General features: G+C 35.4%; 4 protein-coding genes across 10 annotated transcripts; 3 read left to right on the top strand and 1 right to left on the bottom strand.

Moving 5' to 3' along the window:
* The first annotated feature begins 296 nt into the window (after nucleotides 1–296).
* Nucleotides 297–5,202, top strand: LOC108326606 (E3 ubiquitin-protein ligase RHF2A). Of its 4 annotated transcripts, none has more exons than XM_052874641.1 (10): nucleotides 297–447; nucleotides 538–622; nucleotides 1,697–1,831; nucleotides 1,945–1,991; nucleotides 3,194–3,256; nucleotides 3,339–3,438; nucleotides 3,542–3,900; nucleotides 3,992–4,093; nucleotides 4,176–4,438; nucleotides 4,925–5,202. In XM_052874641.1, exons 2-10 carry the CDS (start codon nucleotides 617–619, stop codon nucleotides 4,945–4,947), a joined length of 1,098 nt encoding a protein of 365 aa, XP_052730601.1. In that variant the 5' UTR covers nucleotides 297–447; nucleotides 538–616; the 3' UTR covers nucleotides 4,948–5,202. The 4 variants fall into 4 exon arrangements, with proteins under 4 accessions (XP_052730601.1, XP_052730600.1, XP_017415689.1 ...); XM_017560200.2 differs by having other exon boundaries at nucleotides 298–447; nucleotides 3,989–4,093; XM_052874640.1 differs by lacking the exon at nucleotides 4,925–5,202 and having other exon boundaries at nucleotides 4,176–4,534.
* A 2,418-nt stretch (nucleotides 5,203–7,620) lies between these two features.
* Nucleotides 7,621–10,899, top strand: LOC108324253 (putative pentatricopeptide repeat-containing protein At5g06400, mitochondrial). The gene has a single exon (XM_017557150.2). The coding sequence runs from the start codon at nucleotides 7,731–7,733 to the stop codon at nucleotides 10,839–10,841; it is 3,111 nt and encodes a 1,036-aa protein (XP_017412639.1). The 5' UTR covers nucleotides 7,621–7,730; the 3' UTR covers nucleotides 10,842–10,899.
* Nucleotides 10,900–13,496: 2,597 nt separating this feature from the next.
* Nucleotides 13,497–20,368, top strand: LOC108326158 (putative RNA polymerase II subunit B1 CTD phosphatase RPAP2 homolog). 3 transcript variants are annotated; one of them, XM_017559473.2, is made up of 7 exons: nucleotides 13,497–13,860; nucleotides 15,612–16,232; nucleotides 16,477–17,259; nucleotides 17,346–17,533; nucleotides 17,634–17,897; nucleotides 18,864–19,022; nucleotides 19,698–20,368. In XM_017559473.2, exons 2-7 carry the CDS (start codon nucleotides 15,644–15,646, stop codon nucleotides 19,800–19,802), a joined length of 2,088 nt encoding a protein of 695 aa, XP_017414962.1. In that variant the 5' UTR covers nucleotides 13,497–13,860; nucleotides 15,612–15,643; the 3' UTR covers nucleotides 19,803–20,368. The 3 variants fall into 3 exon arrangements, with proteins under 3 accessions (XP_017414962.1, XP_017414961.1, XP_017414963.1); XM_017559472.2 differs by having other exon boundaries at nucleotides 13,503–13,894; XM_017559474.2 differs by having other exon boundaries at nucleotides 13,503–13,832.
* An 863-nt stretch (nucleotides 20,369–21,231) lies between these two features.
* On the bottom strand, nucleotides 21,232–25,077 carry LOC108324087 (protein WVD2-like 4). 2 transcript variants are annotated; one of them, XM_017556904.2, is made up of 9 exons: nucleotides 24,739–25,077; nucleotides 23,549–23,744; nucleotides 23,088–23,435; nucleotides 22,930–22,991; nucleotides 22,651–22,728; nucleotides 22,419–22,497; nucleotides 22,266–22,337; nucleotides 22,045–22,152; nucleotides 21,232–21,859 (listed from the first exon to the last, which is right to left on the bottom strand). In XM_017556904.2, the coding sequence occupies exons 2-9, from the start codon at nucleotides 23,738–23,740 to the stop codon at nucleotides 21,425–21,427; spliced, it is 1,374 nt and encodes a 457-aa protein (XP_017412393.1). In that variant the 5' UTR covers nucleotides 23,741–23,744; nucleotides 24,739–25,077; the 3' UTR covers nucleotides 21,232–21,424. The 2 variants fall into 2 exon arrangements, with proteins under 2 accessions (XP_017412393.1, XP_017412394.1); XM_017556905.2 differs by lacking the exon at nucleotides 24,739–25,077 and adding an exon at nucleotides 24,345–24,542.
* Nucleotides 25,078–25,484: the final 407 nt, after the last annotated feature.

Below are 25,484 nucleotides of genomic sequence, written 5' to 3' on the forward strand. Positions count from 1 at the left end.
AAAGTTTTACAAAGATTAAATTTTACATTAACAAAAAGTAGTTGAAGTCTATTCGAAATATACTATATGTTAACCAATTCTAAGAAAAATATGGCTTTATTAAGTATATGTTTGAATAACCACTCAATTAATTCTGACCTTTAAAATCTGATTAAGAAATTATGGAAAAAAAATAGAAACAACTATTTATTGGTTTAAATATGAATTGTGAATTAAAATCAACGATAAAATAATTGAATTTAATCCGAAAACTTTGTTAGAGAGAAGTTGAAGTGACAGAAAAACCATAAAAACAAGAAAATAAAAATGGTAGCATCAGACACTATTGTAAGGCCGAGAAAGCCTGAAAAAGTGAGCCTTTTATTCATAAGGTGTAGGGTCTTTTTCCCAAAACACGCATAATTGTTTTGGTAGACAAATCCACAAACCCACCAAACATCCAACAAGGTAAACGGTAACTGTCATCCTTTTCTTTCCCTTCGTTTTTTCTTCATCACCTAATCACAATCTCTTGCATTCTCTGTTTTCTGATTTCAGGGTTTCATCCTCTGTTCTCTGGGCGTCTTTCCTCCGTTTCTTGGGCCCTTTTTCTTTTCTGGGCCTTTGCCTATTCTCGATGGAGGTAATTGATTGAATCTTGCCATGTTTTGATCAAATTTAGTGTCTTTTTTTCTCTTTCGTGATTCCTTGTGCAATATCAGTTGTAAAGATTGGTGCTTTTTAATCTGGGGTTGGTTGGATTTACCCCCTTTTGGTTATCCTTTTCTTTGATATGTTATTGGAAAATGTTTTTATTTCTTTTTCTGTTCTTGGATTTTGTTGTGATCTCACCTGATTCTTTTACTTTTTATTTTGATAATTATGGAAGTTAATCAAATGTGCATCCATTTATTGCTGGCAAAACATGATCGAACATGTTCCGGAAGGATAGGTATTTGATAGTTGGGAGTGGGAAAACTGATTATTGTTTGAAGTTATTTGCTCAATCTGTGGAAGTCTTTTTCTCGAAGAATTCCTAAAGCTTATTTGGGTGCATAGGACCGATGACAACTGCGTTTATTTTCATGGTTGATAATAAAGACCAAGGTTTTAAATTGTTGTCGTGGTTTCATCGTGATTCTTTGACATTGAGGGAAATTGCAGACAAATTCAGCCGCATTTGCAGTTGTGACAAGCCCAGATACATAGATGTACTGGACAAAATTGTTGTCACCAACCATTTTCTAAAACCTTCTGCACATGAAATTGCAATTGTGGCTGCAACATAAAGAACTTTAGGGTCTCGCTCTCAGTTTTCCACAACATCAAGGATTGTGAGGAAATTGCATCAACGACAACAATCAAAAACCTTCTTAATAATATGTGTGATGTTTTTGTTCTTGTTGTTTTGCTTTTAGTTTAAAAAGTATGTGCAAGGGAATTCTTTGGTAACTTTCTACTGTAAGGTTTTTATAATTTGTGCTGAGGGTTGTGGTTGCTACAATTCAGAGCGAGGGATTGTGCATTTGGCTCAAACTAGTTGAGTTTTTGGTAAAGCAGAATTAGGCTAGTATTATCACTGCATCATTTCCTTGTTTATCTATCCTTGGATTTATAGATATTGGGGAGTAACCTGGATTTTATGTGTACTTATTGAGATTGTTTATAGTGACTCAAAAATATTTCATCTTGACTCTGAGAACTCTGAAATATACAGGTTCCGGAAATGGGAGGCAAGACTGAAACCCATTTGACATCAGCAGCAGCCTTTGTGGAAGGGGGGATTCAAGAAGCATGTGATGATTCTTGTAGCATATGCCTTGAGAATTTTAGCAAAAGTGATCCTGCAACTGTAATGTGCAGCTTTTGTGCTTTCTTTTATTATTTTCACAAATAGAATTATGAGCAAAGATGGCTTTATTTGAAAAGCATTTGTTTACTTATTTCCCCTGTCTTTCTTTCCAGGTCACTAATTGCAAGCATGACTTCCATCTGCAGTGCATTCTTGAATGGTACATTTTAATATTTTTCATGTGTTTTTCATAAAACGTAGCTGTTTAATTTAATTTTGAGCTCTATATTCTCATAGAGCAATATATTATGCTTGTCATTTTGGTTCCTTAATATTAAAATTGCTTCTAGTTTTCAGCATTAACAAGTTTTCACTCATGAAAAGTTAGAACTCGGAGTCATTTGTATAAATTGTATTTCTTAAAGACCTGGGTGGGGGATGGGGCAAGGGGGGCAAAAACTGGGCATGGGAAGGGATAATTGGCCCACAAATGTGATCACGACAAGTTCTCTTTGCACTTGATTATATTGTCTATTTTGACTGGAAAATCAATGGACTGCCCATTTTTCTAGTCTAATTCTTACTCACCTGTATGCTACAATTCAATCAGAATTGAACTGTTCTTGACGGCTGACATTATCTGTTGAATTGGTGTGGTGTTACGAGCTTCTGTTTCATTGTCACATGATGACAGTTTGTGATGTTGCTACATCATCACCAAATTGAATTTTTAAGGGATAAAGAGACTACCAAGGTATCCGAACTGTAGGCTAAGGCTTCTTGGTGTGAGGGTTGACATTTGGAAACAGAACAATAAATTTCATTGCTTAAGGTCACAAGGTGGTGTCACAATCGTGTTGTCATAAGAGCTTTAACTGATGCTGCAATATAGTAAATATATTCAATATATTTATGCTAGAAAAGACATTCCTTGAGAAGTTTGAAAAGATTTAATTATTCATCATCAATGTATGACTCAGAAATTTTCAGATGTGTTATTTTTTAATTACTGAAGAATGCACCTATATTTTCTCACTCATTTGGTGATATGAAAGTCTACATATCTTGAAAACAAATTGTGTTGACTCCAGTTGAATTTCTTAACTGTGAATTGCTTCTCGTTTTAGATGATTGGTTCAGTTTTCAGAATATTGGTCTGACCATTAATCGCACAAATATTCTTACTCCTTTTCGACACATTCTAAAATTTGGGATTTCATGGATTTAAATTCTTTAGAATTTTCCATATAGTACAAATATCAGGAATTCCTATGCATTATGGTGTCAACCTTAGAGTCGGAGTAGGTGGGATTTGCCAAAACTTTAACCTTAATTTTTAGACAAAGTGCTAACTCCCAACAAAGTTTACAGCACTAGCAGCTCTAAATAAAACAAAATGCCCTATGTGTTGTTTGTATGCAGGTGTCAGAGAAGCTCTCAATGCCCTATGTGTTGGCAAGCTATCAGCTTGAAGGATGCTACCAGGTAGTTAAGGATTTTTCTTCCTGTGGCCTACTGTATAATTCATTTCATGATCATATTCTTACAACTCTATGAACCATGACAGTCAAGAACTGCTCGAGGCAGTAGAGCAGGAGAGGAGCTTGAGGGATATCCCATCCAGAAATGCTTCAATTTTTCATCTTTCGCAGCTTGAATTTCAGCAGGTCAGTGTATCTGTGAATTTTCTTTTTGTTGTCCTACGTCTTAACTGTTAGCACATCTTGTTTCCACCATCTATACATGCTAGAAATTTTCTTACTTGTGCAGTTACCAATGCGTGAGTCTGATATTGAAGAGCGAATCCTTCGACATTTAGCTGCTGCAGCATCAATGAGGAGAGCACACCATGTTGGTCGGAGGGAAAGTCAACGAACTAGGTCATCTGGTCATGGCAATGCACACTCCTTAGTGTACTCAACTCAGCCTAGAGCACCTCCATCAGCTACTGGAGCGGGAAGTGAACCAGCTGCAATTCCTGCAGGAAATCCATCTTCTCCTCTTATATTTGATGGAACACAACAATCATCACCACAGCAGATGCCCCTATTACAAACTCGGAGTTCTTCTTTTACTTCTGGCTCTACAGTCGCAACAACAAATCTTCAAGGAGTTCACTCTAATGATGGGTAGTTAGACCTTAATATTTATTTTCTTGTGGTCATTATTGGTGTGTGATCATGTGAAGTTATACATTGTATATTTACGTGTTTGTAGAAGCTTTGCCTCTCATTCCTTGCCTGCAAGCCATGATGAACCAGAGCCATCAGAACAATCATTCTCAGATTCTCTCCTTTCCAAATTTAATGCAGTATCCATGAGGTACAGTTTCACCAAAACCATGTGTTTGCAAATTCTATATGTTGTTAGGTTGACTCATCCAATGATTTTTCTTATGGCAAAGATACAAAGAATCAATTTCAAAGGGCACAAGGGGATGGAAGGAGAGGCTGTTCTCTCCTAATTCTTCTGTGTCAGAACTTGGTTCTGAAGTTAGGAGAGAATTGAATGCCAAAATTGCTAGTGTGTCCCGATTGATTGAGCGCCTCGAAACAGCAAGAGAAAATAAGAGCGCTGCAGGCACTTCTGTATCAAATCGTTCCATCGCAGAGACCAGCAACAACCAAAACAATGTGGAAGTTCACGGAGAGAACTCTTTTCCTGGCAGTAATACTTCTGCTACTTTTTCTGTTTCCCCAGATTCAAAGTGAGCTCTAGTTTACTTCTGTGCATGCATCTTTGCTCAGCATATCATGTTTGAAGGTGAGCCTTGATCTTAGTTTACACTTTTTTGCCTCACAACACAACAGAATCAATGGAGATTTCATCCATTTGTTGACTAAGTTTTAGAGGTTAATAATTTCTGTCAACTATCTGTGTCAAATATTTTACAGAGTCCAGATTCTGTACTAAGTTTGTTTAATTGTCTCTCTGCCAAGCCTACAAAATACACTGATGTTAGTATATTAATAGTTGATCAACCAATTGAAAATGATCATTACTATAACTTCAAGATAGTTTTTTGGTAGAAGTTAACTAGTTCATTCATGGTGGTTAATGATTGAAAGACAGTACTTTTTACACTAATGGTTGTGTTTTTGTGTGTATCAGATATCATTTCTCAAGTGAGTGTTTTTGTATTTTTTTTTTCAGGCAAAGCACTTGCTCAGATATGACATGGTGAGGAATATATGGTGATGGAAGTTATTGGCTGAGTAAGAAAATAGGATCTGAAGCAAAAGTTTATGCTTTTATGTAAATATATTATATGCGGGGAACTGTAGGAAGTAAGTGTTTAAGGTATAAACCAAGGGAGAAAGTGTTATGAGATTTCTCCAATCTTAGGTATATTATCATATATGTTCATAATATGTCCTTCAAATTACTTTTTGGAGTCAAGGGAAAAATAGATATCAAGTTGGCAACCTGAATTCTTGGTGTTTCTGCTACTTTAAGCTCAAAGCTTTGTTTTGAAATTCACGTTGGTGAAAACTTCAACCTATCATACTGTTAATGAATTAAAAGTAAAATCTGGTGATTGCTGTTCTGAAGTTGTGGCCATTCTGGAATGTTGATATTTATCACCTTTTATTTTAAATCTTTTGATCAACAAAATGCACTGCTTATTTTGTTTAGTTCTTAAGTTTTGGTCAATATCAGGGTTTTTTTTGGTCAATATTATTTCTTAATTTAATTAGTGTTTTCTTTGAAAAAAAGAATTTTGTTTTAATTAATGTGAAACATGATTTTTTTTTTTACATAAATCGAAGTTAGCAACACCTATCAAACATAAACACTACAAAAACTATTTTCTTTTGCTCATGCTAGTTGAGTTATTTTTTTACAACAATAATAATAATAAGATTACCATAAGTAAATTTTTTAATTGGTGTTCATGTTATTTTTTAATTAGGTTTAATTGCTTCCTTTGTTCCCAGTTTGGTTGAATTGTGTCAAATTCATCCTCATTTTTAAAAAAGTTTCATTGTCGTCCTCACTGTAAAAGTGTCAATTGAAGCCAAACATAGAAAAAATTTGTGTCAATGTAGTCATCTCCGTTAAATACACACTAACGGTGTTAAGTGGCTGATTATTTGGCACTAGAGAATTAAAACGTGGCAAATGAGTCACAGTAGTGGTAATGAGTCATCCAGATTCTAACGCCTCCTTGCGACACCATCAACTATTGCTCGCAGCTTCTTAACAATAATCAAGAACAAAATGCGACAGGGTCTTCTTCCGCGCGACTCAACCTGCCCAAAATTGCCAAAAAAGGAAAAAAATATTCCGAAATTACAAGATGAAGAACACCAATCTATAGAGAGGAAAACAAGAAACCCACTCAAATCGCAAAATCAGAAACCCCCAAATTTCCAAGTCACGACAATAAGGAACCCCAAACTTCGAGTCAGACGCGACTTCCCTTCACTGCGAATATGCCGGAACACGAATCTAGCGCGGAGGCGCCGTTGCTGCAAAGGCGTCGCGGCTTCAACATCCACCACGCCGCGATAAAATGAAAGACGCGCCTGAACCATTCAAAATCGCCTCCCTCCCTGCAGGAACGAACCGGCCACAGAGAAGCGAAAGGGAGTCTTCCCTCCCTGCGAAGCACGAACCAGAAATTGGGAAGAGGAAAAGGAGGTTCGCGCCTCCCTCACCGCGGAACGAACAAAGCAACAAAAAAAAAAGAAAATGGGTGCCTCCATCTTCTTATGAAGCCGCGACAGGGAGGAGAAGAAGAAAACAAACCCTAAGTTGGGTTATTCAAGAACAGAAACGAGGATTGAGGAAAGATTTGGACTTCTAGAATTGAAATTTCCAAATTGAATTTAATTAAGGTTAATCTGAAATCTCAATCGTTGAGTTCTTCCTTCCTAAGGACTGCCACGTCATTGACACGTCATTACCACTACTGTGACTCATTTGTCACGTTTTAATTCTCTAGTGCCAAATAATCAGCCACTTAACACCGTTAGTGTGTATTTAACGGAGATGACTACATTGACACAAATTTTTTCTATGTTTGGATTCAATTGACACTTTTACACCACGTGAGGACGACAATGAAACTTTTTTAAAAATGAGGATGAATTTGACACAATTCAACCAAACTGGGGACAAAGGAAGCAATTAAACCTTTTAATTAATATTAACTAGACATCTCTTATTATTATATTATTATTTTGGGTTAAATATGTTTTTGATTTTTTAATTTTAGTAAAAATTAGATAGTTTTTTTAAAATTTTAGTTAATTTATTCTTTCAATTTTAAAAATACGTGAATTTAATTTTTTTAGTTAAATTTTGTTTTAACGTTTTAAACTGTTTTAATTAAAAGATTAATTTTTATTTTTATTTATAGAAAAGAGACCGAAATATATTTAACTATTTTAATATTAATATTATTGTTATTATTTTTTTTTCTAGGTTAAGATTTTTATTTTTAACTTTAGTATAATATTACATGTTATTGAGAATTTAAGCAATTTGAGCCTCTAATTTGTTATCCTCGTTTAGTTTTCGAATTATGTTATAACTTTCTTCACCAATAATAGTGTTCTAATGAATTTAGATAACATTTAAAAATGAATTAAGATAAATTATAGTTTAATTAGTGAAAAGACATTTTTAGTTAACAAACTTAATTTCCATCTTATACTTTCATATCAATGAATTAGTTCTCAAATAATAGAAAACAATTAAATTCTGTTGCATCGCAGTAAAAAATCATCTACCACGAATAATGAATAACTTCAAATATTTACAAAAGTTGAATGACTAATTGATCTATTTAAAAGATCTAAGACCATATTTTTCCTTAAATTCATTATTTGCAAAGAGCTGAAGCATTGTTTTGTTTGAAATTTGCAGCTGCGTTTTTTTGTTTATGCAGTTGAAGTATATTAAGCAATGATCAGTCGGTCTTTTAGGTGACAACATTGTTTTGAAGTTTCCCATGAAATCATTAACTAAGCTTCGATTCCTGAATCCCCTTCTCCTCTCACGATCTCACGTTTTGAATCTTTCCAACACTGCAAAACTTTCACGCCCTCGTAGAGAAACAAAGCAACAACTTTCCAACACCAACATTCCTTCAGATATTGATGCTTCTCGTGCACTTTTCAACGAGATCACCCAGATTCTAGGTGCAGAAACCGTGTTCCCAGACCAATCCCCATCTGGGTCTTTGTTTCCTTTAGAAACTCCCCAGTCTGAAGTTGGTTCCATGGACCAATCAGCTTGCACCAAAGGTGTTTGTCAAAATTCCGCACAGAATGTTGGCTCTTTGGAAGATGCTCAGGTGGGAAATATGGGTAAGGAAGATCTAAGCCGGATTGTGGATGAGATTACTGAAATCGTTAGAGGGGAAAACAGTTCCACTTCTGTGGAGGAGAGGTTAGAGAATCTAAGTTATGGGTTGAACAGTGAGGTTTTTGACATGGTGTTGAAGAGGTGCTTCACGGTACCACTACTGGCTTTGAGGGTTTTCAATTGGCTGAAGCTCAAGGATGGGTACTATCACACGACGCAGACATATAATATCATGTTGTACATTGCTGGAGAAGCTAAGGAATTTGGGTTGGTGAAGAGACTGATGGAAGAAATGGATGAGTGTGGAATCGAAAAGGATATTAAGACATGGACCATTCTTGTCACCCACTATGGTAAGGCAAGGAAAATTAGTGAAGCATTGTTGGCCTTTGAAAATATGAAAAGGTGTGGCTGTGAACCGGATGCTGTTTCATATAGCGCAATTATCTGTTCACTTTGCAGTGCTGAGAAGGGAGACATTGCTATGGAGTTCTATACTGACATGGTCAGGAAGGATATGGTGTGTGATGTGAGGTTGTATGAGACAATCATGAAGTGCATGGCAAGATCGGGAGATGCGGCAGCTGTTAGATTACTTGGAAATGACATGATACGGTTGTCTGTGATGCCAGAAAACCGTGTTCATAGCTGTATGCTGAAGAACTTTTGCATTACTGGGAGGATTGAAGAGGCTTTGGAATTGATTCGGGACCTCAAAAGTAAAGATTTAGATCTTGAACCTGAAAATTATGAGAACTTGGTTAGAGGACTGTGTAAGGCAGATAGGATCACAGATGCTTTACATATTGTTGAAATTATGAAGAGAAGGGATGTGGTTGATGAGAAGATCCATGGGATTATCATAAATGGGTATTTAGGGAGAAATGATGTTGACAGGGCGCTCAAAATATTTCAAAGTATGAAAGAATCTGGTTGTGTGCCTACTATTTCCACATATACCGAACTGATACAACATCTCTTTAGGTTGGGGAGATATGAAGAAGCTTGCGTGATGTATGATGAGATGCTGGGAAAAGGAATTAAGCCAGATATTGTGGCAATAACAGCTATGGTTGCAGGTCACGTTTCACAAAACCGTATATCTGAAGCATGGAAAATGTTCAGTTGTATGGAGTGCCAAGACATCAGGCCCACTCGGAAATCCTATGAAGTATTCATTAAGAAGCTTTGCAGGGTTTCAAGAACAGAAGACATTGTCAAAGTATTGCACGAAATGCAGGCTTCAAAGATTAAAATTCAAGATACTGTATTCCGTTGGGTTATAACATACATGGAGGAAAAGGGGGAGCTTACTATGATGGAGAAAATCCAGCAGATGCGTAAAGCATACACACTTGATTCTGAAAAGTTCAAGGGGTCAAACAAACAAGTATCTTCGGAAATTAAGGTGGAAAAGGATGTTAAAGTTGACCTATCAAAGTCAAAAATAGACTATTCCTCTACACACCGAAACCTTAAAACTTGCACGGAGCCAGATTTTCATGAAATTTGTAGGATACTTTCATCCTCTACAGATTGGTCCTTAATCCAAGAAAAATTGGAGAGAAGTACATTTCGCTTCACCCCAGAACTTGTTATAGAGATATTGCAAAGTTGCAATATGCATGGTGGCTCTGTCCTAAAATTCTTTTCATGGGTGGGAAAGCAATCTGGGTATCAACACACATTAGAATCTTACAATATGGCAATGAAAATTGCAGGCTGTGGCAAAGATTTCAAGCACATGCGCAGCTTGTTCTTCGAAATGCGAAGAAATAGTTATCCAATCACACCAGAAACATGGACAATCATGATAATGCTTTATGGTCGAACAGGTCTGACTGAGATGGCCATGAATTGTTTCAAAGAGATGAAAGCTGATGGTTATAGCCCCAATAGGAGTACATACAAGTATCTGATAATTGCCTTTTGTGGGAGGAAAGGAAGGAAGGTTGATGATGCTCTGGAAACATACAGTGAGATGATTGGTGCAGGATATACCCCTGACAAAGAACTGATTGAAGCTTACCTCGGTTGTTTATGTGAAGTTGGTAGAGTGTTGGAGGCCAGAAGATGTGCAGATTCTCTTCAGAATTTTGGCTACACAGCCCTTCTCGGTTATTCCGTGTTTATCAGATCTCTTTGTAGAGCTGGGAGAGTGGAAGAAGCATTGGCATTAATTAAAGAGGTTGGGGAAGAAAAGTCTAGTTTAGAGCAGCTAACTTGTGGAAGCATAGTTCATGGTCTATTACGTAAGGGTCGACTAGAAGAGGCATTGGCCAAGGTGGATGCCATGAAACGGAAGGGAATAGCACCTACCATCCATGTTTATACATCACTGATGGTTCATTTCTTTAAAGAGAAACAAGTAGAGAAAGCTATTGAGACTTTTGAGGAGATGCAACAGTCAGGTCATGAACCAAACATTGTCACATATTCTGCACTTATACGTGGGTACATGAACGTGGGTAGGCCCATTGATGCATGGAATATCTTCTACCTTATGAAACTAAAGGGACCATTTCCTGATTTCAAAACGTATTCTATGTTCCTCACATGCCTTTGCAAGGTTGGGAGGTCTGAAGAAGCAATGCAACTTATTTCTGAAATGTTAGACAGTGGAATTGTTCCAAGTACTATAAATTTTCGAACGGTTTCTCATGGGCTAAACAGAGAAGGTAAAAATTATTTAGCCCGCATTGTATTGCAACAAAAGTCAGAACTAAGAAGAAAACGCAGGCTCGTCGTAACTTGATTTCTTTTTATAACCTTTGGAAATCGATGGACTTATGCAATAGTAGTTTCTCATTTTAATTTACTTCTAATCTCGTCATATTGAAAGAATATAACCTGAAGAAAGTAACAATTATCTAGGAAAAATAACGAGTGCATGGCCACATTATGAATCGAAGCACTCGCTATATGGCTAATACTATTTGCCATCTTGTTTATAAACATCAAATTGCATCAAATATGCATACATGCATTGCCACGATGTTATCTGTACCACAAAACTCCTTTATTGCATAAAATAAGCAAAAATTTCAAGGTCATCCACTCTAATGTTAGGAAAATAGTAAGTGTTCTCAGTGGCGTGCAGCTCATCAGGAATTGTGAATGCTTAGGATATGCCTCATGTGACAAAATGTTAACTACAACCTGTACATAGATGACATGAAAATAAACGAATCAGAAGCAGAACTATATGGAGGGGCAACTCAAGATATATCAATAACATTTCTAAGTTAGAAAACAAGAGAAATAATGTATCACTAAAATCATCAATTTTGATGAAGATACATTTTACTGCAAAAGCCTTGAAGCGCAAATGGCAAAACTGGTACAAGTTCTCTGGAAGGATACCCAATTTTATTCAAAGCTAGACATGTCTCCATAAACTGTGAAAATCTATTTTTGGTTTGTTTATATTGGTATCGTGATAACTGTTCATGATTATTGACGAAGAGAAACCCTTGATCTCAAAGAAATTTTATTTGTTTTCATGTTTCCATTTTTTTTTCTTTTTCTGTTCTTGTGGTGGTTCTACTATAAGTTTGGACTCATTCTGTCTGCATGGTGGAAGCTTTACTTTTTCCCCGTTTGGGGGTGTTAGAACGCTATCATCTTTTATTAAGAAAAAGCTTTACTTTTTTAATCTGTTTTTTTTTTTTTGGTTTTGTGGACTTTTTTTATTCCAGTCTATGTATGTGAATCGGGATCAAATCTTGTACACTGAGTCAATTCAAGAACACTTAGACTTGATCCTATCTTGATTTTGCTTCTAATAGTCAAGTTTAACTAAAAAACTATGGTGTATTTGGGTCTTTTGTACATTTAAGTTATTAGCATAAATTATAACCAAAACTTAGTAAGATATGAAAGTAAAACCAGTCAATTCACAAGTTTAAGAAGAATTTGAACCAAAAGAAAAAAAAAACACACATTAAACTTTCAAGTGTTTAACATTATTAGTGCATCAAATAGATGAAACAGAGAAAAAACAACACTTATAATTTATTATAGGCTTAATACCTATTTTGGTCTCTCGAAGAAAGACGTTTGTTCAAAGTGGTTATACGTTTTAAAAAAAGGTCACAACGGTCCCAAGTTGTGTAAAAATTATTCAAGTTAATCCTTTTAGCTTACAACATCAAAAATCTAACGATAGTTGCCTTCCTAAGCCAAAACATAATGACTTGTCCAGTTCTTGTCATTGTGTGACATAGTGAGGTTAAATGACGTCTATATTTTAAATTTAAAAAAAATTGATTACATGACAATGTTTTGATAGAGGGTTAAAAAAAAGGGATTAGGGTTCGTGCAACTTCGTCGCTGAGGTGAGGAAAGTGGTTGTGGCGAGATAGGAATGATTTCTTTCTAGGGTTGAGATAGCATGAACCAAATTTGAAGTTCTTTAATTGATTACGAATTGTATATCTGTAATCAATTTTGATCCATTGTTCCCTTGTTCGTGCTTAAGGTTTATAGTTCTTTAGCTCTTATTACACTGGTTGATAATGACTTATGAAAGTGGTATTTTCTTTACTTGAAAGAATGATTTCACATGTTGAATGATACAAGCAGGAAGCAAACAATAGGAATAATGATTATAGTTTGATTAAAAAAAGGAAATTAAAACTCAATAAAGTATTTCCTTTTCCATCAAACCAGAATTGCACTTTCATCGCAAGCCGCCACCATCGCCAACACTATGCCAACCTCCATGTTTGTCCTCCACCATGCCATCACCGTGAGCTTCAAGCCACCAGAATAGCAGCGCCTGTACCAATTCATAGAAATCCCTTTGCGGAGGCAAGCAACTTTCTCCTTTGCAAGTCTAAAACCTTAATTTGGGTAAAAAGGGTTGTCATATGTCAAACCCTAACCTCTTTTCTTTTAATCCTCTGTCAAAACATTGCCACCTCATCAATTTTTTTTTAAATTATAAATTGACACTTCATTTTACCTCATAGTGTCATGCAATAAGAAGTTGACACCTCATCTTGTTTTGACTAGGGGCAACGCACCGGTAGATGTAAGCAAAAATGATTAACTTGAACCACTTTTTACACAAATTAAAATTTTTGTAAACTTTTTTTTTAAAACATAGAACCACTCTGAACAAGTTTCCTCATTGGAGGAACCAAAATAGATATTAAGTCTTTATTATCTTAGTGAACTCGTTTTAATATTATAAAGAAGAACTAGACTATAAACCAAATGTGGATCTATTTTTCTTTATCCAAACATATCTTATGGTTTTCTCATCTAAAGTATTCCTCTTCTTTTTCTAATTTTAAGTTTTTAGTTTAATTTGTTTAAAACTATTATTTAACTAAAATACAACATATATATATATATATATATATATATATATATATATATATATATATTTGTAAATAAGAGTTATTGATTATCTGCATACTCGTTTGTAAAAAACGCGAGACAAACTTACATCTTGAATTCGCTAAAGCTGGTTCGAATAATCCGCAGCTTCAGGGTGCAACGATGCTCCTCTCTTAAACCCGTTTTTCCCTTTCTTTCTGAAACCGAAACGCCAACGACGCTCGACGACGAGGCAGCAACAACACCACGGTTCCCAGCCAGCGGCGCCACCCTTCCAGTAGTAACACAGCGGTCCTACAGTCAGCGGCGGATCAACCCTAGCAGCTGCGGTCCTCCCCAGCCAGCGGCGGTGCCTCCCTCACTCCCCAGCCAGCCAGCGGAGTCTCCTCCCTCCCTCCCAGTTAGGTTCAATTATCATTGTTTTATAGGTGGGAATCTTCCTATCAATCTTGTGCACAAAAGGTAAAACCTTTTTGTGTGGCTCGTTTGAGCCTTTGTTAATTTGACATTTTTTTCATTCACATGTAGACACTCTCTCCAACTTAAGGCTTTTTCAGCTGCCATTAAGAGATAAGATCCTACCTTGCCAAAACCTAAGTTCAAAGTTGCGAGTAGCAGTAGAAATAAGTTATATAATGACAGACTTCAAATGTTAAAAAATAAAGCAACTGAGCTGAATATTAGTGAACAAGTGTAATTCCACAAGAATGTAACATACAGATTAGTCCCAGTGAATTTTCAATCTTTCCTCCCTCCTTCTAATGATCACAAGAAACATTTTCTCTACGGTATAAGCTATTTAAAAAAGTTATATGTTGTACAATGCATACCTTTCGTTCATTAGTTGATGGCATATGGTAGTTACTAGTCCAGCTAGCGATTAGTGCAAAGTCGGACATTTCCCTTGGTTTTTCTTGTCCTGAATCCCAATTTCAGATTGATGTTTAAAGTTTCCAAACTTAATTTATAGTTAGGTGCCTTAACCGTCTTGTTGCTCTTTATGATTAACCAAACACTTATTTTAATTCCATAAAGAAAATTCCTAAACTGTATAAGAAATTCCTCAAGTGCAACCACAGTACTAGCAATCTATATTTCTTGAATTATACAAGGCTGTGGTATTTATTATAAAGGGCAAGGACATGTCACAGTTTCCCAATTTCTACTTGAACATGACAGGTTTTCTGTTTTCACATTTGCATGGTGTGAAATGATACAGGTTAAACTTCTTCTGGAATTCATAGATGAGAACTTTTAACTTCTTTTCCTAGATTTTTATGATCAGTATGATTGAAAGTGACACTTGATTCATTTTTCATTTATGGTTTTTAGTGTATGGTGCTTATGATTACTACGTTGATTTTTATGAGTTCATAATGAGTCCTATAAGTGCATATTGCTGCAACTCTTTTGTTATTCATACTATTCAATATACATTAGTTATTACATTTTTGATTGAGAGTTTCGTTTGAAGTTCTTCACTAAGAGCATGCAGTAATTGCTACCTCTTATTTGGTCTTATCTAATTCTTCTTCCAATGGACAATTTCACTGTCACGAATATGAACCTCCAACAATTATTAGTATATGGGTCAAGTGTCTATCTGAGACAATGTTGTGGTGACAGTGTTGATCACATGTAATTTGATACATGTTTTTTGCATATCTTTTGAAGCTTCTTTGGATATATGGAAGTTTACATTTGTAGTTGTTGTGGATTATATTTAGATTATATTTAAGGGTATGTGGGGATGGATGATAAGAGAAAATCTGAAGTACAGAGTTTGAAGTTGTATCTTTTAGTGGATCTGTACCAAATATGATGATGTTGTAGGATATTGAATGTGTACTTCTAGTAAAGTGTTAACTGTGTTTTATGAATGAATTGAAATATTGGATTACCTTCAAAAGCTCATTTAGGCATATTTTTCATGAAAACTCGATTTTGTTGAAGCTAAGACTTGTGCTAGTTTTGACAACTCAGTTTGCTGACTTAATGTTGATTAAAACTTATGTTTGCAAATTTAATCCAAACGTGCACTTGATTTTCAATGCAATGATTTCTTTTCCTTTCTCGATTATGTACTTTAACTGAATTACGATTTTGTTTTGTGAGTTTGAATTTTATTAGGTTGAATTGTTGAAGGAATTTATTCTAGTGTGCTTTGTGCATGATGCAGTTCTAGATATTTGGTTCTGAAGCTTCTGTTCAATGGCAAAGAACAACGCCGTTTCTGTCAAAGATGCAGTTTTCAAATTGCAAATGTTACTCTTTGAAGGCATTCAAAATGAAGATCAGCTGTTTGCTGCTGGATCTTTGATGTCAAGGAGTGACTATGAAGATATTGTAACGGAACGGTCCATCACAAATGTTTGTGGTTACCCACTCTGCTGCAATGCTTTGCCGACTGAGCGACCTCGGAAGGGTAGATACCGGATTTCACTGAAGGAGCACAAGGTCTATGACCTACAAGAGACTTACCTATTTTGTTCTTCAAATTGTGTTGTTAGCAGCAAAGCTTTTGCTGGGAGCTTGCAATCGGAGAGATGCTTAGCTTTAGACCCAGAAAAGCTAAACAACATACTTAAGTTATTTGAGAATTTGAATCTGGAACAGACAGAAAATGTGCGAAAGGATGGAGATTTAGGTTTGTCCAATTTGAAAATTCAGGAGAAAACTGTAACAAGCACTGGGGAGGTGTCTCTGGAGGAGTGGGTTGGACCATCAAATGCAATTGAGGGATATGTGCCAAAACCAAGGGAGCGTGAATCTAAGGGTTCACGGAAAAGTGTTAAAAAAGGTTAGGATTTTCTGGTATTCTAGGTAATAGTGAGAAACCATAGATAATGAGATAGCCCTATGTTATTTCTTGCTTTGGAGTATCTTGTTTATTATATTGTTTATTCTTAGGCCTATGGATGATTTATGACCTAGACTGTGAAGGTGAAGCTGAGGACTTAATTTCTGTGAAATGGAACAGTGTAATTACTGATTCTTATCCGTTTTTGCATTTCAACAAAGTGAGCTTTGCTTGTCCATTGCAGGGTCCAAAGCTGGTCATGACAAGTCAAACAATGACAAAGATTTAGTTAACAATGAGATGAACTTCGTGAGTACTATTATTATGCAAGATGAGTATAGTGTTTCAAAAGCATCCCCAGGTCAAACAGATACAACAGCTGTAGACAGGCAACCTGAAAAGGTTGGCCTTAAAATGGTCAGAAAAGATGAGGATAGCATTCAAGATCTGTCTTCATCTTTTAAGAGTGGTTTAAATTTAAGTACCTCAGAAAAAGAGAAGGAAGTATCCAAATCATATGAAGCAGTGTTCAAATCCTCTCCGAATCTGGCTAGTAAGAAGAAAGATGCGCATTCTGTTCCCATATCAGAAAGACAATATGATCAGGAAAAGCATAATTCCTCAAGGAAATCAGTGCAAGGTAAAGGGGAGACAAGTAGAGTTACTGCTAATGGTGGTGCTTCCACTTCCAATTTTGATCCTGACAATGTTAAAGAGAAATTCCAAGTAGAAAAAGTGGGTGGATCGTGTGAGACTAAACTCAAATCTTCCCTTAAATCTGCTGGTCAAAAGAAACCTAGCCGCACTGTTACTTGGGCGGATGAGAAAATCAATAGTGCTGGGAATAAAGATCTTTGTGAGGTTAAAGAATTTGGAGATATTAGTAAAGAATATGAGTCACTAGGTAATGTAGATGTTACTGATGATGAGTATATGCTACGTCAAGCATCGGCAGAAGCTTGTGCAATTGCATTAAGCCAAGCATCAGAAGCAGTTGCATCTGGAGACTCGGACGTCACTGATGCTGGTAATTACTGTTTCTTTTACGAGTTATCTATTTAAATATTAATTGGTTTCCAAACGGTTTTTCATCTATCAATGAATCTTATGCAGTTTCTGAAGCTGGAATTATTATATTGCCGCATGATGCTGTTGAGGAGGGTACTATAGAGGATGCTGATATACTACAAAATGATTCAGTTACTCTGAAATGGCCAAGAAAGCCTGGAGTTTCAGACATTGATTTCTTTGAATCTGATGACTCATGGTTTGATGCTCCACCAGAGGGTTTCAGTTTGACTGTAAGTCTTGTCTAATTTTTCAGAAAATGCCAATCTGTTTTAGTTTTCATGGAATATTCTAAGACACCTTGCGGCTTTTATATTTTTTGCATAACTTCAGTTATCACCTTTTGCAACTATGTGGAATGCCATCTTTTCGTGGATGACATCATCTTCTTTGGCATATATATATGGAAGGGATGAAAGTTTTCATGAAGAATACCTATCAGTCAATGGGAGAGAATATCCTTGCAAAGTTGTCTTGTCAGATGGTCGGTCATCTGAAATAAAGCAAACATTAGCGGGTTGTCTTGCTCGAGCTTTTCCTGCACTTGTTGCTGGTCTTCGACTGCCAATACCAATATCCACCTTGGAGCAAGGGATGGTAGGACCTTTAAGTTATCTGTGTTGTTGTGGTTTATATTAGTCCGGTTGTCCATTAAGTCATTACAGTTCTATTATACTCTAGGAGGTCTGATGTGGTATACTTATATTATTCATTGGGACTTATGTTCATAATCTCCCTTCCACCAAAACATGCAAAAAGTCTCACACACTCACAAAATACGAAATCAAAATATGATGCTAAAATAGACTTTTAAACAGTGGAAAAGGCAAAATCATATTGTATAATCTTTGTGCAAATTGATATGGGTATTGCTTGAAATAAGAGTCACATAGAAGTTAAGGTAATGAGTCTGAAGGATAAATAGTACATGTGATTGAAAAGAATATAAATTGCTTGGGAATGAGGTGTTCACCCTGTACTCATTTACTTCCTCCGTACAATTTCAATTCCTTAATCTTTAAGTGGATAAATTCAGGGGAAATCTGCAATAATTGGAAGATACCAAATTGAATTGGTCTTTAGCATGTAACAAATATTGACTTTTCAATGCTGGAATCAAGTACTAAATTGATTTATCCCTGTTACATTGATTTAGCATCTGCACCACTTTAACTGTTTTAGATTGACAATTAGTAGGGCTCTTCTTCCATTTTAAAATTATACCTTATTATCTGAGAAGATGAAATTTAATTTTGAGAATCAGTTTATAAATTTGTGGAAGTAGAGGCTGTCTTGGTGCAAAAAGTCATCACATCAGCCTCTTGCAAAGGCAAGGGTGGCAACTATACATCCCTCACATATTGGATCCAAGCACATTAGCACGATGCTACCTTTTTTTTTTTTTTAGTTTAGAAATGTAAGAAATCATGGGTTTAATTAAGGCTACGAGTTGCAGACAGGTTTGAGATATAAACCTCATATCTGTATTGATAGTAGTCTTTAATATTACCTGTTGTTTGTGTGTTGATGAGTTATATGTTAGTTCTAATGACTTTTTCTTAGGCATGCTTGCTGGAGACAATGTCATTTGTGGATGCACTTCCACCTTTCAGAACAAAGCAATGGCAAGTGGTTACTCTTTTGTTTGTTGATGCATTGTCCGTTTGTAGAATACCTGCTCTTATCTCATACATGACGGATAGGAGGTCTTTGTTTCACAAGGTAAGAGACCCTTTGTTTAGATCATACTGACTTATTATTTTATATACATTATTATAGAAGTAATCTGTTTGATGTGCATGAAACATTACATATTTATGTTGGATTGTATAAATATTACGGCCAAAGAGGGACAAACTCTTGTTATGCACTGATCTTTTGATTGGGGTAGTTCAATTAACATTTAATATCTCTATTATTCATTTGCTAAATCTGATTACTTTTCATCTGCACTTCCTTACAGATGTTATGTTTTCTGTTTATGGTTTAAATGGGAGCTTAGCAACATAAACCCAACACAAATTAGCCATCATCATGTGCTTAATGTTTTTCTCCTTCAGCTTTAGACTTGATGCCGTCACATTTATTATTCCATAACTTAGTTCATCTACTGTGGTTCTCGTACCATGGTTGTGGACTTGAAATTCTTGTTTGCACTCCAATGGCTTCGCATCTTGTAATACCAGGCTAATTTTTTTATTTTTCCTTTTAATTTGATCCCTACGTGTACGAGTGTTGGGGTTGCAAAAATACGTATATAGGATGGAATTTGGAGGCTAATGATATCATTTTCTTTTGTTGTTTTATCTGTTTTGTCATGTCAGATTTTGATGTATAATTTTGAACTATGCTTTTATATCTGTTAACCATTGTTCTGTTATTGATTTGGTGAAACAGGTTTTGAGTGGTTCTCAAATAGGTATAGAAGAATATGAGATTTTGAAGGATCTTGTAGTACCACTGGGCCGGGCACCTCATATCTCTGCCCAAAGTGGGGCATGACAACAAATAGGCCAAATGTTGGAGTTTGTTCATAAATAGGCCAATGATGAATTGAAAAATTACCATTCAATGGAGTGTGTTCATAAATATCAAAGAACATGCAATGACAATAATACTAAGCCTCGAGCAACACTGAAATCAGATTTCTCTATGTTCTATGCTGGTTTGAGGGAGTGACGAATGCAAAATTGATATTGTTCCAAAATATTGTAGTTAAAAAAAAAATCTAAAATATTGTCCGATTAACCGGCAGTTTGTAATATTTTGTGCCAAGCATATGTAGAAGGCTATGAAGATGTCCATTGCATTTTCTTCTGAGCTCAAGTCAGGATGGGGACAACCACATGAAAAAAATGACAGAATTCCAAATTCCTTTACTGAAGTGATGCCTATTTCTTAGGCTTCTTTGTCCCGAACAATATATTTGAAAGAAAAAATGGCAAGCATCTGCTGACTGATCATATTAGTTTTGGTTTGCAAGAAATTGAGCGTGTATCAGTATTTGGATGATTATTAGTATGGTCAATTTTGGATGATTTGATATTTGTAAAATTGATTCTTGTGGGAACAATAATAATTTGACAATTAAAACAACCATATACAAACAATATAATAAATAATGTAATAGTATGAATAAATAACTGATAAACTGATTTCAGTACCGAAGTGATATATGTTTGTGCTTTTACATTAAAAGCAATAGTAAAATTTTGTTCTTTGTTTTTCTTTTAAAGTTTTTGAACTTAAAATCAATTTTTAGCATGTGAATCCAAACATGTGAATTATTATTCAACCTGAAATTATATATACACTAACGCCATGTTTGGTTTTATATTCAACATGGGAAAGGTTTAAAGAACCATATTAGTTTAAAAAAAAGAGTGGTTCTTGTTAAAATGATTTTAAAGTAAGACAATTTATGTTTGTGTTACTATTTAAAAAAGGGTTAAAAAACAGTTTAGAGGTAAAATTTGAGTCTTTTCTTTTCTTCAAGAGTTATTTTAATTCTATCAATTCCAAATTTATTAGTAATTCTTTAAGGTGCCTTTATTTAAATAACTCTATGTTCTCTATGTATCAATGCTTTTTAATTAATTTTTCTTGAGTATGCATTAACTATCGCAAAGTTGGAAGCAATATGCATAGTTGAATTTCATCAAATAAATCGATGCAACTTTTAAGCCAACTTTAGGCATATATAAACACAGTATAAAAACTTAAGCCAAATCCAAAGCAGCTTTTCCTTGAACATTGCCTACAAATTCAGTTTTTCCCTTTTTTAGTTTGTTTTATGTGATGGATGAGAGTTATCCTTACAATTAACATGGAAGGGGACCATCTTGCATGTGTTTTCATCATCGGAAGCAACAAAGAGAAATTGTCTTTTAGTAAAAATGTTTACTTAATCAGAGGCAAGACACATGAACAGTTTGGTAAATAATGAATTAGCAAAATATTCATTACAAACAGCAGCAGTTCAATATAACAAACAAGCAACCTATCTTGAAATGCAATACAAGATTATAATGAACATGAAACAATCTCTATATTCACAACAATGAAATAACTGGTAACAAGGAGTCCTATGTTTATATAAATACTCTCTGGCTATATATGTGAATCTACACTCCCACAGTAACCTCGTATGATACAATCTCGGGTGTGGATGAATTTAAGACCAGTGCATCATTCTGAGTAAGCTCAGTTTTGGATTCTAGCTCCATGTCATCTTGATATTCAGAATTGCAAACTGGAGGATCATGGCATTCTTTATTGTTTCCTGTGCTTGCTTTGACATCTTGGTTGATTTTAGTAGGCTTCACAGAATTATTCTCAGTTTTTCCAATTGCAGTTTCCTGAGACTGCAGCTTGGCTTGAATTTTTCTGATTGGTTTCTTTGAAATCACTTCTTTATTAGTACCCTTTACCTTTGCCTTGGTTGAATCATTCTGTTGCTGTTTTGCATGAGGACTAGAGCAAGATTTATCATCTGAATGGTTCACAACATATCCTTTGTTCCTTCCAAGCTTAGGAGATTTTGGGCGTGTTATAGGTATCTAATTGGTTGATAAAATACATCAAAAAATGAATATAAAAGGTTCTCTAATTAAAAATTACTTCCATAACATGAACCTACTTTTGTATTACTATGACAGTGAGCCTCTGTTGCCACAAAAGGTTTAGAAAAACAAAAACATTAAAGGGCTTTAACAGCTGTGTGAGCATGTGGTGGTTAAATTACCTTCTTCAATTCAACTTTTGGAGGAGGTTCCTTGTAGAAACTTGGCATAGGAGTGGCTTTGAATGTCATAGTCTTCCTCAATTGCTTGATCTCAGCCTCCTGGTTTTCCTGCCAGAAAATCAGAAGAAAAAATGAAGAAAAAAAGATGATAACCTGGCAATGGGAGCTCAAACCACATGGAACATAAATTACTGAATTCATTTAGTTGTTGGTTTTGACACCTTTGATTTCTCTTGCTGATTAGTTTTCTCTGCTTCCTTTTCCTGAATTTTCTCTTCTAACTTTGAGAAGAACTGGGGGCAAAGGGGAAAACAGGATTAATATCTGGAATATTCAATATTAACTTCAATAGGCTGCAAGGTTTTAACAATCACCTCCTTCCTCTTTTCTGCTCTTTCTTCCAATCTGAAGGAAAATCCAGAACCACTGCTTCTCCTTCGAGGGGTATGACTTCTGATAGCACACAAACAAAATTTCATGAGCAATTTAGCTAAGGAAAAAGAAGTATGGCATTTTCATTGTGAATTATTACTCAAATCCTAATGAGATTGGCAGACACACAAGGACAACATAGTGAACTGAAAGTAGTAGTGTCAAAATTCATACGAAGTTGTGGAGTGAGCATCATCGTCCTCTTTATTTGGTTTTTCAGTTTTTGCTGGGGTTGAAATCTGATCAACAGGTCTGCAATGAAGTAAAAAAACCACAAGATGGTAATCCCTTCAGCAAACAGATATAGATTGTAGACTAATCTCCTAAATGTATGTAGTGTTCACTACAGTTGAGTTCACCATAGACTGAAATATATTGATACAGAACCTGAACACCATAACTTAGCCAAAACATAAAGAAGAATTAAGAAAATCTAGGGAGGTTAAGACTTACAAGGATGCCTCAGATGTAAGGCTCTTGGAAACCACATTCACCACCGGAGAAGACTCTCCAATCTAGTAGACAGAAAAGAAGTCAGGAGCAAGGACACTAATGAAGAGAAGCTACAAAGCTACACAGAAAGAAACTGAGTTGGAAAATAGTTTATGTACCTCAGAGCTTTTAAGGCTAGTCATGGATGTTAAAGAGGTCCTATGGTTTGAATTTCCAGTGTTTTTATCAGACTCCTTTGAGTTAACATCATTGTTTGTCAGCCTGCTTGAACGACGAATAGAAGGCTGAGCTCTGGCCCCATTAACATGCTTAGTTTCTGTCTTCACAAGATTACCATTAATGCTTTTCTTCATGACATCTCTAGCAGCTGATTTGGCTGGAAAAGAAAGGCTCTTGGAGAGGTTTGGCCTGTGTGTTTGAGGTGAAGTTGTGGACTTCAAATTGGGTTTGTCTTTGGTGACAGATTTGTTCTTCTTTGAAGCAACATCACCTTTGCCACCATGTTCCTAACCAAGTTCACATGAATTAGCTTAGGTGGCAGATCATGTACAGTGTATTGCAATTGTAAACGATCATTAATAGTTCAATTGAAGACACAATTCTGATACACAAAATGTACCTTGGCAAGTTTTGAGTTTCTACTTGCTGTAGATTTGGGCCCTTCAACTTTTACAATGGACTCAGATGCCTCATTCTTGGTCTGAATTTCAGCATTGCAACTGTTTTCAGATTCCTTGTTTATGTTCTCATTAGTTGTTTCCCCAATAACATGTTTCTCGTCCTCCATAGCAACTCCATTGTCAGATTCCATTGTGCTACAAATAGTTACACAGAAAGGTTGAGTTTAAACACGACAAGTAGTAAAGCTTTCAGAATCAAATAACTATAGACAACAAACATGCATTTATAAGTGTTTTTATGTCAGATCAGATTCTTAACCCCATTAAATTGCAAGATGGGAATCATTGGGCAGTGAAAGATGAAATCATTAAAGAACTGTCAAATCTCTCATCCACTTTATGCGACACTTTCGACTAACTCCATGTTGTTTTGCAGCAAGGAATGATAGCTTCTACTCCTGAGCATATATATGTATACGCCATTGCAATTCAACAAAAGCTAACACACTCAAATTATAGATTTTACTCAGAATTTCAAATAATCGCTACGCTTTGATTTTGGTATTTATTCTAGAGGAAGACATTCTATGAAATGAAAGTACTATTAAGGACAGATGTAACTCGAGTAAACAGTGTCCCTTGATCCATCTCAATGATCATTCTCTGCAACAATTTCCTTCCAACCCCTCGATTTTCAATTTCTCAACTTGAATACAAATTCTCTACTAACAGAAACCAGAAACAACACTTGAATTCATTGCAATTTTTCAATGTTTGACACAAATCTAGACTCACATTTTTCATCATCTCTTCCTTTACAATTATTATCCTGAAATAAGATGGATAAGTAGAAAGAAAACGAAGCTACATAATATAGTTTCAATGAACATTCCTTTGTTCTTCTGTATCCATCTCCTGCACGCAAATCCTCATAATCCAATGCTACAGTTTCTCTCAACAATAGCAAAAAAACAACAAAGAATGACATTGGATCTTAATTCTCAACACAGACCCATATAAGATGAGCTTGATTTTTATTGAAAACACACGCAATTCAACAAAAGAAGATACAAAGAATCCAAATCAGAATAACAAAAGGACAAAAAAAGCATCCCGGAAACAAACACAAATGTGGGAATTCAGAACTCGGAGATGCAATAGATGACACAAAAACACACACTAGGGGTACCTCTTAAACTTGGGATTTTGTCTGTAGCCCTTGATTGATAAAAAGGACTCAAGAAAATCAAAGACTGAATTGTTCTAAAGATTGGTAGAGTTACATGCAGAACACAGAGATTGAATAGGAATTTGTTCGTGGTGGGTTGGATTAGAAGCACTAGAAGAAGTGGATTTTTAAGTGTATGTGAAAGATGAAACTGAAAGATGGAGTTGGTGACACTCAGGTTTTCATTGAAGATATGCAAGATAGATTTGTGGAAAGAAAGCTCAAGTGGGACTAGCTTTCAATGAAGTGGAATAGATAGGAACTGCCACAATGACTCTTCTACCACTCCCTCAACATATAACTGTCACAGGAATCTTATTCGTATTTTTATGTCTCATGTTCTTTTGTTATGTTCTTTATGTTCAATTTTCAAACACGGTAAATCTAACAAAATAACATCATAAATCCATCATAAATCCACAATTAACATAACTTGTAATAAGTTTACCATTATTCATGATAATTTGTGCAGGAAATCTACTATTTACTCATGTTTTTACTGTCACTGACAGTTGCCTTAGCATTTGAGGTGAAACCATTAGGTGGAATCGAAAGTTAAAAAACAACATGCTTGCAATGTCTTTGTTTCATTATTTGATGATCTGAGATAAGTGATGATTTGGATTATTGCTGCTAACAAAAAAGAAATGATTATATTGTCTGTGTATGTGAATGAATGTGCAGTATATGCATGTGATTAATGTTTA

Source organism: Vigna angularis, chromosome 3 (assembly GCF_016808095.1).
Source record: "Vigna angularis cultivar LongXiaoDou No.4 chromosome 3, ASM1680809v1, whole genome shotgun sequence".
NCBI classification, from domain to species: Eukaryota; Viridiplantae; Streptophyta; class Magnoliopsida; order Fabales; family Fabaceae; genus Vigna; species Vigna angularis.